Here is an 18,863-nt window from a genome sequence, read left to right as displayed (position 1 = left end):
AGGCTGTGCAAATGGGCTTAACTGTCCCATCCTCCCGCAACGAAGAACAACGATTGGTTTGTGCACAATAAAAGTTAATGTATTATCTTACCTAAAAGTACGATCTCATAAACCTGTACCACATAAAATAATCTATGGATAACACGATAATAACAAATAATGTTATTTACTCACATAAATTGTTGCGTTAGGTTCATGCTTCCGGTTTTATCAACACGATTTTATTAGCTTCACTTGTTACTATGTAATCAAATCTTGTAAGTATATTTTAAACTACTTCTAATTGTTATATCGATTTGAAACTTTGCAAGTATATGTAATTCGGATGACAATACAATAATTTTACGACTATAACCTGTTGTGATAAGGGGGAGGGTTTTAGGGGCAAATAAACACTACTGTCGAGCTATGGACAATAACCATGCGTTTTGTGTACCCATAAGGCCGGGGCATGGTGGCAAATTTTCCCAGAGGTAGGCTGTCCCGCTTTCGCCCCCCCCCCCCTCCCCCTCAAACTTTTTGCACAATTTCAAAAATTTCAAAAATCGATTAATTTTAGATTTTGATTGTTTCAGACTAAGAGGCGGGAGCATGGTGTAAAATGTGCCCCCCCCCCCCCCCCCTCTTCCATGAGTTGTGGTCACTTGCCTTCAATTTTTCAAAGTTCAGGAAAATTGATTTCCGTTTATTCTGACGTGCTCCCGAGGTCTTCAGCAACATTTTTGAACAAGTTTACGGAATACATCTCTCCGTAGAATGTTTGTCAATAAGAAAACTTATACCTATTACTTGATTCCATTTATATTACAAAACATTTTGCTTGTATGTAAAAAAGTAGAAGTTCAGATCAGAATTATTTTTTTTTTGAAAATATTTTCTACCTATTAACAAATATTTTAATAAAATTACAATTCACGACAACTTGTAGTGAAATTTTGCTGCGTTCAACATGATAAAACGCGAATATGATCATAAAATGATGTTGCATGTAATGAATATTAAATCATCAATTCAATTAATTTCGGTGCAACAATATTATTGCTCGGAAACTGTAGCATTAGTTAGTTTTGCGCACGAATATAAATAGGGATTATATAAGAAAGCAAAACATGAAATAGGGCGCACAATTTTATTTATGCATGATAAATTGCATTTCAAAAAATTGTTTTTTAAGGTTACAAAAAATATATGTATGTACAGTCTGTGCTCGTTGGGAATGTTCGTCAGCTGGCAGCAGCGCACGTTTCTCGGACAAGCGACCTGAAGTGAATCCCTAGCCGTTGGGGTTTGGACTTCCTTCAGTAGCAGGGTCTCGGGTAGAGGCCGCCCAGCCCGACACCAGCAGCGCTGGCCGAGGAGGCAGCTCCCACGCCGACTGAAGGGTATCCGTATCCTCCGATAAGGCCGCCGGAGAGACCGCCGAGTGCAGCAGCGGCGGAGGCGCTGGACGCAGCCCCGGGGAGGCCGTATCCTCCCCAGACACCGCCGATACCAGAGCCGATTCCGTACCCACCAACAATACCGCCCCAAGAAGGTGCAGCGGGAGCTATAGGGGCGATTGGCAGGGCTGGTGCCACGGGATAAGATGGCAAAATAGGTGCAACGGGGTAAGATGGTGCTATCGGTGCCACGGAGACGTAAGGAGCTGCTGATCCATATCCATACCCAGGGTTAGATGCGCTTGCAGAAGCAGATGATGAAGAAGAAGCACTTCCAAGGCCACTAGCCGCCGCAGAGCTGGACGATGAAGAAGCTCCGGAAGAACCGACTCCTGACACAATGCCGCTAGGGTAGCCATATCCTCCCCAGACGCCGCCGCACCCGCCGAAGACACCGCCCCAGGAGGGCAGCGCAGGGGCGACCGGGAACGACGGCGGGAACACGGGGAAGGTCGGGACTATCGGCGCCAGGGGCGCTCCGAGGACGCCGCCAGAGGCGGACGACGAAGAGGAAGACGACGACGCGGCACTCCCGCCGCCGCCAGCCGCCGAGGAACTCGACGACGCGGCGGAGCCGAACCCGGGGAACACCCCTGGGTGGCCGCGACCGCCCCAGTAGTCGCCGAAGAACCCGCCGCAGGGCGGGTAGACGGGAGCCACCTGCACGACGGGAGCCGACGCTCCGTAGGGCAGCGAGGCCCCTGCGGAGGAAGTGGAGGAGGAGGAGGAGGAACTACCTCCGGAGCCAGACGCCGCGGACGAGCTGGAGGAGGAAGAAGATGCGGTGCTTCCCCGGGGTGCCAGCGCCGAGATCAGCCGCGGGTAGCCCCAGCCGGGGGCACCCAGGTCGGGGTAGACGGGCGCCAGAGGGGCGAGACCCGGGTGGACCCACCCGCCGCAGCCGCAGCCGCACTGCCCGCTGGCCGGGATGGCGAGCAGGGCCGCCAAGGCAACCACCTGAAACAGAACACAGCCGGCGACCGTCAGCTGGTGAAGCAGCTGGTGAGAAGCATGGGCGTCGCAACCGGGGGGTGGGGGACGGGGGGGGGGGGGACACGTCCCCCGATAATAAAAGTCTTCCATTTCGTCCTCTCCAATAATATATGTAATGTCGTAGTTAGGCCTATATTATTAATATGATTTCTGTGATTTAACCCATATGTTGCTCATGGTGCATTTAGTCCAATCGTGGTAATGTGAGCACTGTGTTTTTACAAATTTGTTCTCTGAAAATATTTTTTATAAAAAATAAATTATATTTTGAAACCAACTATAATTAGAATATTTATGAAAGAAAAATGCCTAAAAACCACCTTTTTGCACCTTCAAACCCCAAATTTTCCCGGGGGAGGAACCCCGGATCCCCCGCCTTTTCCCCAGGAGATCGATAGTTCTCAACAACTAAATAAATTGCAGTCCCCCCTCCCCCCCCCAAAAAAAAAATATATCATTGCGACGCCCATGGTGAGAAGTTTACGCCCTAGAAGTCTCTTAAGAAAAATAAACATCACATCAACTGCAATGAAAAGATGAATAATACAGTATAAAATCAATAAAAACTAAATTGTATGGATTTAATTAATTATTTGATAGAAAAAAAATTATATGACCCTACAACATAATATAATGTGAAGTTTAAGCTGATAATAGCAATAAGATAATTAACAATAAAAAAATAATCATGGAAAACATTAAATTTTACTGCCCTGTATTGAAAACCACAACCCTCGGTAGTTAAAGAATTTAGATGCAAGGAGTATAAAATCTGAATAAGCTAAAATATATTACCTTTCATATCTAAACAAAACGAATCTAAGCCATGCCAGTACGGCTTGGAATAATCTGTTAATTAAGTTAAAAGCATGCTTGCGCGTGAATTGTTGCATTGTTGACTCAGAAGTGCAAACCTAATCGCCTTTAATGCGAGGCTAGGTGTTTTAAGACATAATTTATAATGCATCCTTCTCTTACATTTAAAGTACGTACTTAAATGCTAATACACAGTATTTCTTATTTGCTCAGTTTTTATGCTTAAGTATTTTCATAAATAAACTTTAAACGTACGAATTTTAAACTAACAACTTTTAATTTTAATTTTGTTATTTATTCTTTTGTACAGAAATAGTTACGCCTTTTTATTTCAGACTTATATTAAAAAAATATAGTTATATTAAATGTGTTTTTGTTTTGTTTTTTCACTGAATTATTTTTAAAAAACATACATTATTTCTTAGGCCTTTATGTACGAATTGACTATAATTTATTCACCTTACTTCATTGGCGATCGGCTTCAAGTTCAAACGCTGTAGTTTCCAAAATCCACTCAGCCAAATTTTTATTTCGTTAAAATAATTTTGACTCTATGCCATTTACGAAACACAAATTAGAAAATAAAATTTTTAAAATGCTAAAAATTTATTATTTATGATTTAACTATTTGACTTTCAGAGCCAGAAATGTACACTTCATTTTAATATAGCAGAGTAAGATCCTCAAAAATTATAAAGTGAAAAATTAAGTTTGGAGAAGGAAAGTTTATAAATTTCATGGCAGTGTAAAATACCTTGTTCCGAAAAAAACTATATAATTCCATGCGGATATTTAAAATAACTACAGCAATACATACATCTGTATGCTGTCAGCAGTGAAGGGATTCCACACACACAAAAGGAGAGTCACTCAATAATTCAGGCCTAAAAGGAATTAGGATTTCTCATCTTCTAGACAAGCGAAACTCATTGCTGGCTGGTGGACGATTCATATTCCGTCACTTTTTCGCCAAAGGTTTCGCACCTTCATGGGCGTTACCAGGATTTGTTGGAAGTGGCGGGGGGTGGGGGGGGGGGATGAAGTTTTAAAAAGAATAAATTTTTGATAAGGCTGGTTTTTGGGGAATCCAGTTCACAGAAAAGAGGCCAGTCCGGTGTTCATCCCCCGGAAAATTTTTCAAAAGATGATCATTCAATACGCATATTTGTCTATCTGATGAACATCAAGAGCTTTTCTTCGAAACGTGAAATCTTTAAATAAAACGTGACACTTGTGAGCGATAGATCCAAACACTTTGTACTACTGCTGATGATTGTGTCCTAATACGTGTTCAAAGAGGAGGCTACTTATTTCTGTAAATTGTAATATTCAGTGAACATGAATCGAGCCATATCTTAGTTATATCTTAATCAAAGGTTATATTAAGCTGGTTAATGAATTTCTTTATAAAAAGGGGGGGGCGTTGCCCCTGCCTTCCCCTACCTGCCTACTCCCTTAGTTACCTTAGTGATCATGGTGGTGGCTTATTTCTTCGCCGGAGCAAATGTGAAATGTGTCGTGCGGGATAGTATGCCCGGGCATTTATACCCCCGATTCCCGAATGAAGAATTGCTGTTTCTTCCGCTCGAGAGCCAACGTCACGATCCCTCCTGCCATTTGTTTATAACGACGGTTTTCGCATGCTTATAAAAGAATTTGATCACGCCGGCGAGGTTACGCCGTTCAACTGTTTGGATTCGAGCGCGCGCGCCTTTCAACTGTTTGGATCTGAGCGCGCGCGCGTCCATCCTCGCCCGGGGAAAACAACCCTCCTGGGCGCTAGCCGCGTGCCGCGCTGACAATAATAATTAAACACAAGCGTGTCGCTGTCACGTCTGATTCGAGCCCCTGCTTACGTTAACGGAGACCCGGCGCGTGGAAACTCCCACAGCGCGTGCGACGCGACCGCAACCTTTGACGGTCGGACTGCGTTCCGAAAGCCCGCAGAAGTACTTCCGGCGCCCCTCTTTGGAGCCAGCTCGTCCGAATATGCGTTACACGTTTCATATTAACTACCACGATCGGCATCATCATCATAAGGCCTTATGTAACCTGGTAGGAAACAAAGATATTAATTTTTATTCAACGTTAGATCAACTTTTATCCGAGTAATGTAATGCAGTTTAACTTTCCTTCTGAGTTGAGATTTTTGTACAAAATGCACCATGCATGCAATAAGGGTGTCTTAAAAGTTTTGTTTGAATGAAATTGCATAATATGTTCACTATGACTTAGTGGCTGTGAAAGCATATTTTTTTTAAAATATGTTTATATATTTAAAATTACGTAAACAATGCATTACACAATACTCTACAGTCTGCAAAATTTGAGGATACAATCACTTCAAGGAAAATAAAATGCCTAATATAATTTTTTTTTTAGTTATTTATTTCAATTTGACTGCCTGGATCTTACAAACAGGCTCGGTTATTTATCTCCTGCAGTTAGTGTAGTGGGTTGCATTGCGTTAAGTCTCAAAACGTTCTCATAGTGCTGGATAAACAAGGTTGATGATTCTTGTCAATTTGTACTTGTTGATGAGATCACTTCAGCAACGCCAGATAAAAGTTATAAGTCCCAGGCACTTTTCGTAGATTTAAAATAGAAATTTAACTCTTCCCAATGGTGAACGTTTTAATACATTTTAAAATTATATAATGGTAATTATTTATTACGCTATGAAATACCACCTGATATTTGAATATCTCGAAATGGTGAGATATTTTCCCAATAATAAAAAATTTTGCTTCTGCCTTCAACATTGACAGAAAATGGTAACTTTTAAAGTAAATATTTTTGAACATTAATTTCACTCTAATCCTCAAAAAAATCCTGTCTTTCTTATATCCTTAGATTAATAAAAAATATAAAGTAAATTACAAAACAAAATTTAGGTACATATCTCGTTTACTTATTATTTCAAGAATAATACAACTAATTTTTCAAAGTTTTACCTAAATTAAGGCCAACTATTAAGTAACACTTAAACTAGCTAAAACAAGTTAATCTGTACTAATGATAAAACCGTTTGAGGCTAAAATTTCTTTACATTGGGTGAAATGTTGAAAAAAAATATATATATATATTGGAAATGTCTATTTACATTATCGAGAACTCCAAAATATAGTTTTAAATTTTTTGACTGTTTTTCTGTCTATTTGTTCAAGCAACAATCGAAAACCACTTGACAGATTTTAATGATCTTTTTTATTATAACTGTATTTGGCCAACTTAAAAACTAGGCTATATATTATCGCAGAATTAAACCCCTAAGGCTGTGTAAAAGGGGTGCCAACTAGCAGTGCCGTTATGTCCCAAATAATGTTTTAAACTCGCATTATATTTTGGTAAATAATTTTTCACACACTGTAAATGTTACTCGCTTTTTATTTACATTTAATGAGCATCATAATATAAAAAAGTAACAAAACAAAATTTTTACATTCCACGTCTCTTTGGAGTGCACCATACTTTTGAGTTCACTTTAAACTTCTTTCTTCCTCAAACAAGGAAACATTCAGCCAATTATTCGCTGAAGAAAACCCGTTCTTCCACACAAAAAAACACCGCCGTTGATTATCAGGGTATCGGAAGATTCCGACCGTTCCGTCAGCGATGCCGACAATTTACAGACGCGGCAGCGGTGTCACAGGTGGTTTACGAAACCTGACCAAGGTCGGCCGTATCCCCTCCAGTGGTCACCGACCCCATATCCACCGACGGCGTCGAAGCTGGGATGAGGTGCAATTGGGACTACACGAGCGACAGGGAATGTCGGTGCAACCGGCGACATGGAGATTGCAGGGGTAAAATGCTGTGCAGGATACGTCGGTGCGATTGGTGCGAAAGGGAACGCGTGCGCGAAGAAAGGTCCGTACGCGGGTTCGTGCGCACCCGAGGACGCGGACGACGAAGAGGAAGAGGAAGAAGAAGACGAAGAAGACGCAGACGAACCCTCGCTGCCGCCACTGGACGCGGACGACGATGAGGTCCCCGCCGAACCTAGTCCGTCGCAAGAGGGCGCGGCGGTCAGAGCCTGAGAGACGACGACGGGTTCGTCCGGCGCCGCGCGAAACGCCAGCTCCGCGAAGGAGAAAGACGCGCCGGGGTCTGATACGGACGCGCCCGCGGAAGCCGCCGCCGACGACGACGACGAGGAAGAAGACGAGGGGACGCCCTCGATGTCCCCGCCCGAAGACGAGCTGACCGATGAGGATGATGACCCGGTGGAGACGCCGTCAGCGTCGGCAGAGCCGGAGGAGGAGGAGGTGGCAACACTGACGGCGTCCACAGGCGCCGCTGCGGGGTGCGGGTAGCTCCACCCCGACGGAAGATACCGGTACAGGAACGGCTGGACGGTAGGAAACGGAGCACCAGGTGCGAGCGCGAGGGGAGACGCGCTCTGGCACCCCCAGTCGCCGTACCCACAGCCGTACTGCCCACTGGCCGGAAGAGCGAGCACAGCCGCCACAGCAAGAACCTGAAAATTAAAACCCCATCACAGCATCGATTTTCTCATAGCTACACAAATGTTTTTTTGAAGTGAAACTTCTTTGCTGGACTGGGTTACAATCTTCGAGCGTTACGAAAATTCCGATCGCATGCGGGGAGTAGTTGGGTACGTGGTGGGGGAAGCGGCGACGCCACTCCAACGCATGCGCTAGCGGTCAAATGAGTAGAGTGGGGATAGGTACGTAGTGTAGCATGCTATATGCTATTTGTAACGGCCGGAATTGGAGACGGCAGGGGAGAGGTAGAAATGACGCAGCGGTGATGCTACGGAATTCTCGTAACGCTGCTTGCTTTTTTGTCTACTTCTCAGTTTTCGCCATGGCTAACGATTGACGCTACCACAATTACTTTATTTAATTAAAAAATCTAAAAATTATTTATTCGTGTGGAAAATAGCTATTTATTTGTGCAATAACTTTATAAGTATCATTCATTTTGATGTAAATAATGTGACTGAAAAGTTAAAAAAAGTCTTATAGATTTAGGAGTTAGCTTTATAAATTATATGTGTAATTTATTTTAGGTATGTGAAAACTGTGATTTTAAAAATCAAAATAACTTATAGACTTGTGAGATAGACATTAACATGTTGTGTTCATCTTCACTAATTCATTCATTTCAGTAGCGAGGGTAAAAAAAAAACATTTTTCTGTAATAGTACAATCTTGTTTTCTTGGACTTCTATTAATATTTCACTACTCATCTTTGCGATTTTAACAAGCCAATAATTTGATGTTAAAATGTGCAGTTTAAAGTAAGAACTTTGTTGCTTATGCAACTCGTCTTAGAACTTACTTTGTTTAAAACTAAATAAATACCGTAACTACTCAAGTTGACTAACGTCACTTTCTATATAATTAAAATATTTCTATTTTATTGAAATAGCTCCTCAAACGTATTCCACTATATTAAATTAGTTTAATTCAAAGTCTCAAGAAATACTGTCATCTATATTTCAAAATATCGGGTTACTATCATCACTCAAAAGGAAATTGTAATATTTGTCAAGCCTAGGCGCCATAGAAAACTTGATAAGTACACACTAAGCTCAATGCACTTCAACTCAAAGCGACGATTAAAACCAGCAGAAAACCTTAGTTTGACTATATATTCTCCAAAACAATGACAACTAGATCATCATATACTATTCCCAGTTCATCCGAACAAAACTTAGTTAAGAAAAACTGAACGACAAATTGAACAATTTGTTGATCACATTCACTTGATATCAGTGTCACTGACGAAACTATCATTCGAAATTGGATTAAATAATTAAATCGGTTGGCTTCGTGTTTTCAAGTCAGCTAAAGAAAAAAAAACTATAATCAGTTATATGTGATAGTGTTCAAATATTACAAATTAATTTTGCACAACTATTCAGTCAGTAAAGTAAATAAACAAGAGAAAGATAATACTCAGGGATCACCTCTGGGATATAGCTAGAAACAGTAAAGAAGAAACGTTAAAATATGGATTCAAACATCTATTAGCAATTCACGTAAAGAGTTAAATTGAAACAGTAATCATCAAAGGTTTACTGACTTAAATTTTCGAAACAGAATACTGTTTACCTAAATCAAACAACAAAACATTTACCCTGAAACAAAATGACCAGTTTTACATACCATTGACCATACCTTATTTTTTCCACAATATACAAAGTGAATTTAGTGGAGAGTCCAACTGTCGGAAATAATTACAACCTTTACTTGTGGAGAGAAGCAATTTGTGGTTGTCGGTTGACCTTGTGAATCGCAGTAGCGGTGAATGTTCGACGAGGTGTGCTCACAAAGCTGAAGATGGTTCGAAACGGTGGCTCGCCGCAGACACAGAGAGTCCCCTCGAAGAAACCGTCGAAAAACTCACAACACTCGGATGGGTCGTTGTCATCTTCCAGAATCTCGTAGTTCAAGCGCAGTTTGAAAGTGTGGCTCTTGCCTTGATTATCCACATGTCCCGTAGAATCACGTTGGTGGAGTCTATGTATACCTTGACCAAACTCCATAACTGAGCATTGACGAACAATTCACCCAAAAGACGTTTCTTGAACGGTCAATCGCAAAATTAATGTTTGTGCTCGTTCTTTACAAATTATTGCACAAAACATTTTTAAGTCTCTATCAAATGATCAAAACTTATTTTTCACCAGAAGATAGGATTCAACTCAAATCTTGCAAACAGAATGTTCCTTTTTGGTTGTTCTCGCTCTCCCAGTCAGTTGTTTTTAAGTGAAATTTCACAAGAAAAATCGTATAGGTCCAGTAAATTTCTATATAACAAGCACGTTTATACAATTTTCTTAGGGAAAGGATACTCCAAAGACTATTACACATTCAATAATATAACCTGGAATCAATATATGAGCTTTAAGAAGAAAGAAGAAATAAATAATTCAATAATAATTAAATAAGTTGTGAGAATATTTCTCTACAACAGGTAATATTTATCTATTTCCTTAATCACTCACGCACCATATTGGTTGTATAGTGTCATTGTAATTAGTGCTTTTTAAGAACTATTTCTGTTCATTTTTTTCACGATAGCTCAGAAATGTTGTCACCATATCTGTAATAACCAACTTTAATCTAAACGTGGGAAAAAGTCACGCTAGTGTACTCAATTATTATCAATTGCGTTACATTTTACAGCTTGAAAATAACGGCCAGACAAGAAATGCAAAAGCAGCATCGTGTTGAATCAACAAGTATAGCTCCAAAACCTTTACACGTAATGTTACGAAATTGAAGAAAGGGTGACAGTCTTTAAGATAACACGATTTAACATCAATTCGATATAAATTTCAAATCTAACTTTCGTTTGTATTGAAAATTTAACTATGCCTTATTCCATTTTATGACTGGAAAGTCACCCAAATTTTGCCAAAAATTATATATAAGTATATATAATCTTATTGAAATTCTTTGAACAGTGCAATGGTGTGGCATGTAACGCAACGCACTTTACCTTGGATATCATGATCGTGATGAATTGTTCTTCGCTGTAGAGCTCGCAAGTGGCTTATGTCTCCCATGAGTGTTGACTCTCAACATTTTATACGCTCGTAGTCGAGATAGTGCTTGTTTCTTTTTCCGAATCACACACGAGGCACGATAGTTTTGATGTTTATGGGAACGGGAGAGAGATATGGACGAGAAACCGCAGTCAACTGTTCAAAAAATACTCCTTTATTGTTGGTAAACTCTGAACTGTCTTCGACAAAGCAAAATATCCCAAAAATAAACAGGTCTTGTACATACCGATGCACTTTGAAACACATATCATCGAATATGGAACTGATAATCCGAAATTGACATCATAGGCTCACGGCTCACTCGACAGTCAAGTATACAATATTCGAAAAATAAATGAAAAATTGCCCCTTTTCACAGATGTTACAAAAGGTAAAACAAGCAGTCAAACGTAACTGCATTTGTTTTTCTTGTAGTTATAAAAGGACACATGCGTATTAGCACATCAATCTAAACTGCCAGTGGTGATGACAGCAAAAAATTGTAACACACACATTTTTTTTATTTTATAAAATGTATACTTAACTTTGATATTCATAATAGAAAACAGAGGAATATTTTTTTCCGAATATGTGCTTAAGTTCACCAAAATGTAGGTTCGACCCTTTCGGAAATAGGTTAGGTTCTACATATGTGCCATAAAAATGCAAAGTCGCAAATTTGCAAAATCTTGCGTCAAATCTAGACTTCGAAAAATTATTGGTGAATTAAAAAAACTAGGGATGCAGACGTGTACCTATATTTACGAACATGATAACTTAGTCAATTAAAAAAAAAACACGCTAAAGCTACGATATTTCAAGTCGAGATTACATTTTTGCTTATGAAATTGGTTTTTGAAAAGATTTACAATCACGAAAATATGATGCTTAAATATTGTTACAATATATAATAAGATATTCAATTAGGAAATCAAGCGCTTAAAATGTACTGATGTGTCTTCATAACCAAAAATTAGTGCACTTCTTTATGATTGAGATAGTTTTTAATCTGTTAAATTGCAGATTTTATCGCATTAAACAGAATATTTCCACATGATTCTCTTATACATAAAACAATGATGGCATGAGGTTTGTGAGAAGTTAAAATAAGAGTTCACAAGTGAATACGTATTGACTGAAGGCGAAACTAATGAATAATTCTCTGAAGATGGAAAATGATGAAGAAATCGGAGGAGTAATAATAGCTATACATCAATTAATTGACTTTTATTAAACTTGTTATATTTAAAAGATTTTTGCAATGGGAGTGCATGACTTGATGTAAGTTTTTGGACATACGCCATTGCTAAGAACTTTTTCTGTTGAATAAAAACTAATAAATAAAATAAATAAATAAAAATACCCAAAAAAAGACAAAAAACACACAAAATTAAGCAAACAATTGCTGTTGTCAACAAGGATATGAACACCACACAATATTCCGAAACAGGAATATGGTCAACAAACAAAGAAAAACAAAGAAAAATGTACTAAGAGAACGAAAAAAAAAACCACAAATGATGACAACACAAAAATATTGAAACCAAAATAATTCAGCACAACAGTTGAAACGAGACAAAAAAACACGACAAAACGAAAAGACAAACAAATACAATAGTTTTACCAAAACAGAAACAAGCGACGTTTCGGGAACTGCTATCTGCTCCCGTATATTAAACTTGTTTATAGGTTCACAACGTTCAGAAATAACGCTCGAAAGAATTATAAAAATCTTGAATTTATTTACTTTATTCAATCGTTTATACATTATCCAATCACTGTACGGTTTCAGATAAACCCAATACATATTTAAAATGGCAACTTTAAAATATATTTTTTAATAATAACAATTTACTCAGAAGAGCATGATATGTTTTCAACAAATTATAGTTGTAATGACAATAATTAAAATTACAGCAACTTAATTAAAAATTCTGAATTCTCTGTTGAGCGCGGAAAATAGTTTTTGGAAATACGTTAATAAGTTATAGCAAAAACTTATTTTTGATACTTCGGTGACTTAGTCGTCCATATATATATATGAGTGTGTGTTGTGTGTGTGTGTTTTAAACTTTACCGAAAAAGATTGTTTTTAATTTCTGGTTAATTTTTAATTTGTTTACGATAGTATTTTTTTATTTTTTGAAGTCAATATTGCCAAAAAAAGACAAACTAGGTAAAAATAAGAGACAAGATCTTGACTGTATTTATAAAACTAAAGCCAAAAGTGATTTCATAAATACCAATTAAAAAGTTTTGTAAATAGTGTATTGATTCTTCTAAAGTCTTTGCTAGATTTTGCAGCCAATAAATGTTTTTCCAATGTAAGTAATTATTTTGAATTTTTCTACGACATCTTATATTTCGTAGACCATCACTGGAAGACAAAATAGGCCAATTCTTTGAAGCACGGACCACGGACACATACATAAACAATACAGAAAATTAAAGAATGTAATTTATTTTTCCAACTTTTACTCCAAACACTGATATAGGTAGCTTGCTTTAGTGCCTTATAGCCACAGCGCTACAAATTGAATTTAAATTTTAAATTTATTACCAAAACGAATTCCTTGCATACGTGTTCTATAATTAATTATTTTTACATCCATATATATATTTTTTTATTGAATTTTAAATGAACAAATAAAATTGTAAAAAATACCTTACAGGTTGTTTTACACGTTTACTATGTTTCATTTCAACTTTAAAATACTTCGTAACTTGAGAAAGCAAATTGTTTCAAAACAAGTAATAGAACAAATTTTAAAATTTTTAAGGTGCATTGTTCTTATTTTTTTTAAGTATGTGACAATGTGCGATACCTAATAATATTTTATAATGTGCCATATAAAATTTCCAAAGGTTAAAATACCATGCATGACATGCATCACTTTGAAAAATTAAGATAACTCATTATATTTGTAATAACAAAAATAATTTTATACCCGGTAAATATTGAAAACTTATTGTTTGCGTTGTAATAAGACTCATCATTTGGGGAAGTGTGGGAAGTTTTCATTTCAAAACTTTTTATCAATTGGTTACGCATACACATTGAAGACTGTTTATTCGCCATAATGTAAAGAGAAAAATTTTAAACAAAAAAAAAATGAAAAGGCTGAAGATGTTATGCCAGTCAATATGATTGTGCGAATAAGCTATAAGAACGCTCGGTTATCAAGCAAGATTCGAGCTTTTTTCCTGTGCGTAGTCCTAACATATTTGCTCTATATCTCTGCTGCGTCCATATCGGAAGAAACAAACAAAAAAACTTGGGTTTCAACTGTGCTCTGAAAAACAAACAAAATCTGGGCAACGAGAGTATAAATGTCAAGAATAACCCCTGAGAGAACACAGTTCATACATCGTACAAGAATTTTCAACCATGCTGACCAAGGTAAATGAATTTTCTTTGTCAGAAAATCTAAGTTATCTAAAATAATTGTTAGTATAATAATAAAAATAACGTTTACTATATTAAAATATTCATAATATGGAAAATGACGTATAGAGTTTATTCATATTTTGACTCTTGTGAGTGAACTATTATTCGAATGAAATTGAATCTATTAAATTAATTTAAGGATACCAAAAATATTGCAAATAAAAGTTAAGTGCACTAAAGATTTATAATGAGTTTAAATACACGCAGACAAAAAGAAATACAATTCAACTAATTTGGGAACAAACACATTGTAATTGCTTGCAGTAGAATTATTTTTACGAAACAATTACTAAAACATGTTTATAAACAAACAATTACATACTAAGCATATTCAAAAACTTTTAAAAAATAATTAAAAAATATATTTTTTTATGTAAAAAGAAGCAAAGAAGAACATTTATATGATATTTGTAGTTTGCATACACACAAACGCAAAAACTTTGATTTTATATAGTTTACAGGAAGCGAATAAACTTTACTTAGGTACTCCTCAAAATGTAGCAAATATGTTAGCTTACCCGTAAATCAAAACCTTAGTATGGTGTTCCAAATATTAAAAACAAATGAAGAATTTACACACTATTGAGAACCATTTAGGTATCAGACAAAGTCATAATAGTATAAAAAGTTTCATAAATAAATTTAAAAACAAACATTCTTTAAAATTATTTAGTTAAAAACTGACTAAAAGCTCCTTGTTGTGTGGCTGCAGGTGATTGCTGTGGCGGCCCTGCTGGCCATCCCCGCCAGCGGACAGTGCGGCTGTGGACACAGCGGCTGGGGGTATCCCAGTGTGGCTCCTGCTGTCCAGCCACTCTTGTATCCCTCTCTGTCCGCACCATGGAGCTACCCCAGCTACACCGCAGCACCGGCAGCCACTGGCTCTGCAGCGTCTTCCTCCAGCTCTTCCGCCGCTAGTGGAGTAGGAGGCAGCGCGTCTTCGTCGTCAGCTGCTTCAGCCGCGGCGTCCGGGTACCCAGGGTACGTCAGTCCGGTGTCGTATCTCCCCGCGAGTCCAGTGTCGTATCTCCCTCCTGTTTCTCCAGTAGCTCCACTGATACCCTCATACGGTGGAGGATGTGGAGGGTATGGTTTGGGAGCCGGCGTTGGCAACCTGTGGGGACTTGGCAACATCTGGGGAGGATATGGCTACCCTAGTGGCATTGTGTCAGGACTCGGTTCATCCGGAGCTTCTTCATCATCCAGCTCTTCAGCAGCTAGTGGCCTTGGAAGTGCTTCTTCTTCATCATCTGCTTCCGCAAGCGCATCTAACCCTGGATATGGATATGGATCAGCAGCTCCTTACGTCTCCGTGGCACCGATCGCACCATCTTACCCCGTTGCACCAATTGTTCCATCTTACCCCATTGCTCCTATTGCACCATCTTACCCTATTGCACCTATTGTGCCATCTTACCCTATTGCTCCTATTGCACCATCTTACCCTATTGCACCTATTGTGCCATCTTACCCCGTTGCACCAATCGTGCCAACTTGCTCCGTGGCACCTATTGCACCGACCCTGCCAATCGCCCCCATAGCTCCCGCTGCTCCTTCTTGGGGCGGTATTGTTGGTGGGTACGGAATCGGCTCTGGTATCGGCGGTGTCTGGGGAGGATACGGCCTCCCCGGGCTGGGAGTCGGGGCTGCGTCCAGCGCCTCCGCCGCTGCTGCACTCGGCGGTCTCTCCGGCGGCCTTATCGGAGGATACGGATACCCTTCTGTCGGCGTGGGAGCTGCCTCCTCGGCCAGCGCTGCTGGTGTCGGGCTGGGCGGCCTCTACCAGAGACCCTGCTACTGAAGGAACTCCAACTTTAAATATGATATTTGTCTCTTGACCTTTTTCTCTTTGTAAATGTTACTCTGGTATTGTATGAAACATTTTTTTTTTGTGTTTGGAACAACAAGTTTATAAAATGCTACCATTATATACTTTCAAATTGTGATTTGTAAAATAAACGGAATTATTTTTGAACAAAACTACGAATTGTGAATTTACTTCTTTTTACAAACAGTTACTTTAGATGTTATATTTTATGCATTTTAACTAGTGTAAAAATTTGGATAATACGTAAATGTTATATTAGTTGAATATTTTATATAGTGTAACCCTTAAAATTATATTTGCTTTCAATCTCTTATCAATGGTTTATATATATATTTATATTCACACACATTACGCACATATCTCTAGGTTGTAAAATAATCCCAAAAATTGTGCTATGTGTCTCATAGTAAATGATTTTAAAACCAGAAAGCCGCTTTACAGTACGTCTTAATTTCTAATTGTGATTATATGTCCTTGAAATTTAGGTTTAGATCTCGGACTTGTACACAATAACTTTAATATTACTTGAAGATTATTGACAATTTATTAATTTTAACAATAATTATTTGAATATAGATATTTTGTAGACAATGATAGTGGTTTAAAATCGCAATAACAAATAAAGTATTTCACAATTTCCCATTTCGGAATGTACTTTTCAATATACATAAACTCCCTTCCACTTTTTATATTTTTTATCCTAGTCAAAATTCAAAATGGCAGCCGGTTCTGCCTTTGCGCTGGCCGTCATTTGAATTTAAGTGGAAATGGTTTTTTTTTTACTAACTCGGTTATTTTCACTTTTGACTAAAAAATTTTATGAACTAAGTTGTAGGAATTTGAATTCCTTACAGTTTTGTTAGTAACGGTTTTTACTCTACGATTCGACATTTTGTGAAATTAAAATCTTATTAGGTTTTGAAATCAGTATTATTTTGTTTTCTATTATTAAAAACGGAACTACTTGACAGCTTTTTATACCGACAGTGGTCCTGCTAAATCAACCAGCCATGACCTTGACTTACACCGCCATTGTTGCAATTTTAGTTCCGGCCACCATCTTAAAAATCTATAAATATTGAGCTAAAAATTCTAGAAATTTTTTAAAGTTTTATTAAGAATTTAACTAAAATTTTTTTTAATAAAAAATAAAATTTGCAAATTTGAAAGTTGTGATGACACCGTTGCACTTTTCGTTATGGACGCCATCTTGAAAAGCCATAAATTGTAAGCTAGATAATCGGGAAAATTTTAAATATTGGTAAAACATTTAATCGATACAATTTCTATAAAAAAAACTTGCTTATTCTTGGGATGCGGGATGCGGGATGCTCACTCATGATCGCAAGAGAAGTAGGACTTCAACTGAGTAATACATTGTCTTTTTTTTCCTGAATTCCATCTGATAAAAAACGGCGAATCACAAAAAAATTAAATTTAAAAAAATTTACAAAAAATCTTCCTTGTGCTTGAACTCTATCCTTACTGAACAAAGGAGAAGTTCCTAAGCTGACAGAAGTTGTTAATTTTCAAATGGCTGAATCTAACCTTTTATTAAATTTTATTAATTAAATATTTATGTGTTTTTTTCCCGAATTACTAATTAAATATTTGCGGATTTTCAAGATGGCGGCCGTAACGAAAATTGTAACGATGGTGGTGTAGGTGAAGGTCATTGGCCTCAATGGCTTGTGAGAATCATTCAAAGAAAGGAAATGCGTGCAGACAGTGTTTATAAATCAGTGATTCCGACAGAATCGTTTTACGCACGCGGACACTATTTTGTCTGTGTGCCTGACATCCTATATTAACACGTATTTCGCAAAATTGCAACACAAGACGTGCTGTGTGTAAATGGAACGCGAACTAGGTAGAGGGATAGCGGGACGGTCGTCTCAGGGCCAGCATATATGCAAGGAGTGGAGGGATGGTACCTAATACGGGGGAAGGGAAGGGTGTCATCACACGGCAAGTAGAATGGGGCGAGCAACAGTTCCCAATGTCGCCACCCAGCTAGGGCGAGACCAACGTGCTATTCTGTGTCTGTGCAAAACATTTATACCCCATCTAGCATCTGGCACCTTTTCAACATTAATGCAAGGTTCTAAACACGTTTTTTTTTCAGTCAACGAAAAATCCATTATGTAGAAATTTTAAATTACTATTTTAACTAGTTTTGAAGCTAAAGCCTAGGAAAACTGGCTGGACAAACAAGCAAACTCTTCATAACCACAGGGTTTTGCATTGTTGTATGTACGAAACTCGGGGGAAAAGAAATCGCTACCAAATTCCTTAGTCTAAGTCTCTCCCAACTTGTTTCGCCATATCCTGTATCGTGGATTAAGACCGCGCCCAAGTACAGCTAGGATGCAAAGCCAAAAATTTAGCTGAAGAAAAACGTTCATTAATGCAGGTGAATATTATAGTCTCGTCAAAATTAAGTGGTTGGCTTTTTACATTGTTCAATGATCCTTTTTTTCAACTCTTGGTGAAAGCGAAGTTATAAGAGGTGACAATACGCATTGGCATATAACAGGGATACTATGGAAGGAATAATCGGCAATGACATGTGAAGACACATCCCGGTATTTTACATATATGTTTGCCTATATCACTTCAGGAAAATGATGAAATGGTTCATTACTATAGAATATGGCCAATTACTTTTCCAATATTTCTAATCAGTATAGAGGTGTTTTGCAGTACCTAAAAACCTCGCTGTCAAATAAAATTTTAGCTCAAAGAAAGACGTAAAATTTTTAGAATTTGCAGCTAAAGTTTATATATTTTAACAATAGATGCCCTGTTTACATCCAG

At 38.1% G+C, this 18,863-nt stretch overlaps 3 protein-coding genes across 3 annotated transcripts; 1 reads left to right on the top strand and 2 right to left on the bottom strand.

Moving 5' to 3' along the window:
- Positions 1–1,115: 1,115 nt before the first annotated feature.
- LOC134536077 (elastin-like) lies at positions 1,116–4,840 on the bottom strand. The gene is made up of 2 exons (XM_063375610.1): positions 4,712–4,840; positions 1,116–2,396 (listed from the first exon to the last, which is right to left on the bottom strand). The coding sequence occupies exons 1-2, from the start codon at positions 4,721–4,723 to the stop codon at positions 1,299–1,301; spliced, it is 1,110 nt and encodes a 369-aa protein (XP_063231680.1). The 5' UTR covers positions 4,724–4,840; the 3' UTR covers positions 1,116–1,298.
- A 1,777-nt stretch (positions 4,841–6,617) lies between these two features.
- On the bottom strand, positions 6,618–10,794 carry LOC134536078 (uncharacterized protein DDB_G0271670-like). The gene is made up of 2 exons (XM_063375611.1): positions 10,725–10,794; positions 6,618–7,728 (listed from the first exon to the last, which is right to left on the bottom strand). Exons 1-2 carry the CDS (start codon positions 10,734–10,736, stop codon positions 6,895–6,897), a joined length of 846 nt encoding a protein of 281 aa, XP_063231681.1. The 5' UTR covers positions 10,737–10,794; the 3' UTR covers positions 6,618–6,894.
- Positions 10,795–14,101: 3,307 nt separating this feature from the next.
- LOC134536076 (uncharacterized) lies at positions 14,102–16,201 on the top strand. Its single transcript, XM_063375609.1, has 2 exons — positions 14,102–14,170; positions 14,931–16,201. The coding sequence occupies exons 1-2, from the start codon at positions 14,159–14,161 to the stop codon at positions 16,017–16,019; spliced, it is 1,101 nt and encodes a 366-aa protein (XP_063231679.1). The 5' UTR covers positions 14,102–14,158; the 3' UTR covers positions 16,020–16,201.
- The last annotated feature ends 2,662 nt before the right edge of the window (positions 16,202–18,863 follow it).

This window comes from Bacillus rossius, chromosome 10 (assembly GCF_032445375.1).
Source record: "Bacillus rossius redtenbacheri isolate Brsri chromosome 10, Brsri_v3, whole genome shotgun sequence".
Classification (NCBI taxonomy): Eukaryota; Metazoa; Arthropoda; class Insecta; order Phasmatodea; family Bacillidae; genus Bacillus; species Bacillus rossius.
The sequence above is the reverse complement of the archived record's forward strand: the minus strand, read 5'-3'. Positions and strand labels throughout refer to the sequence as shown.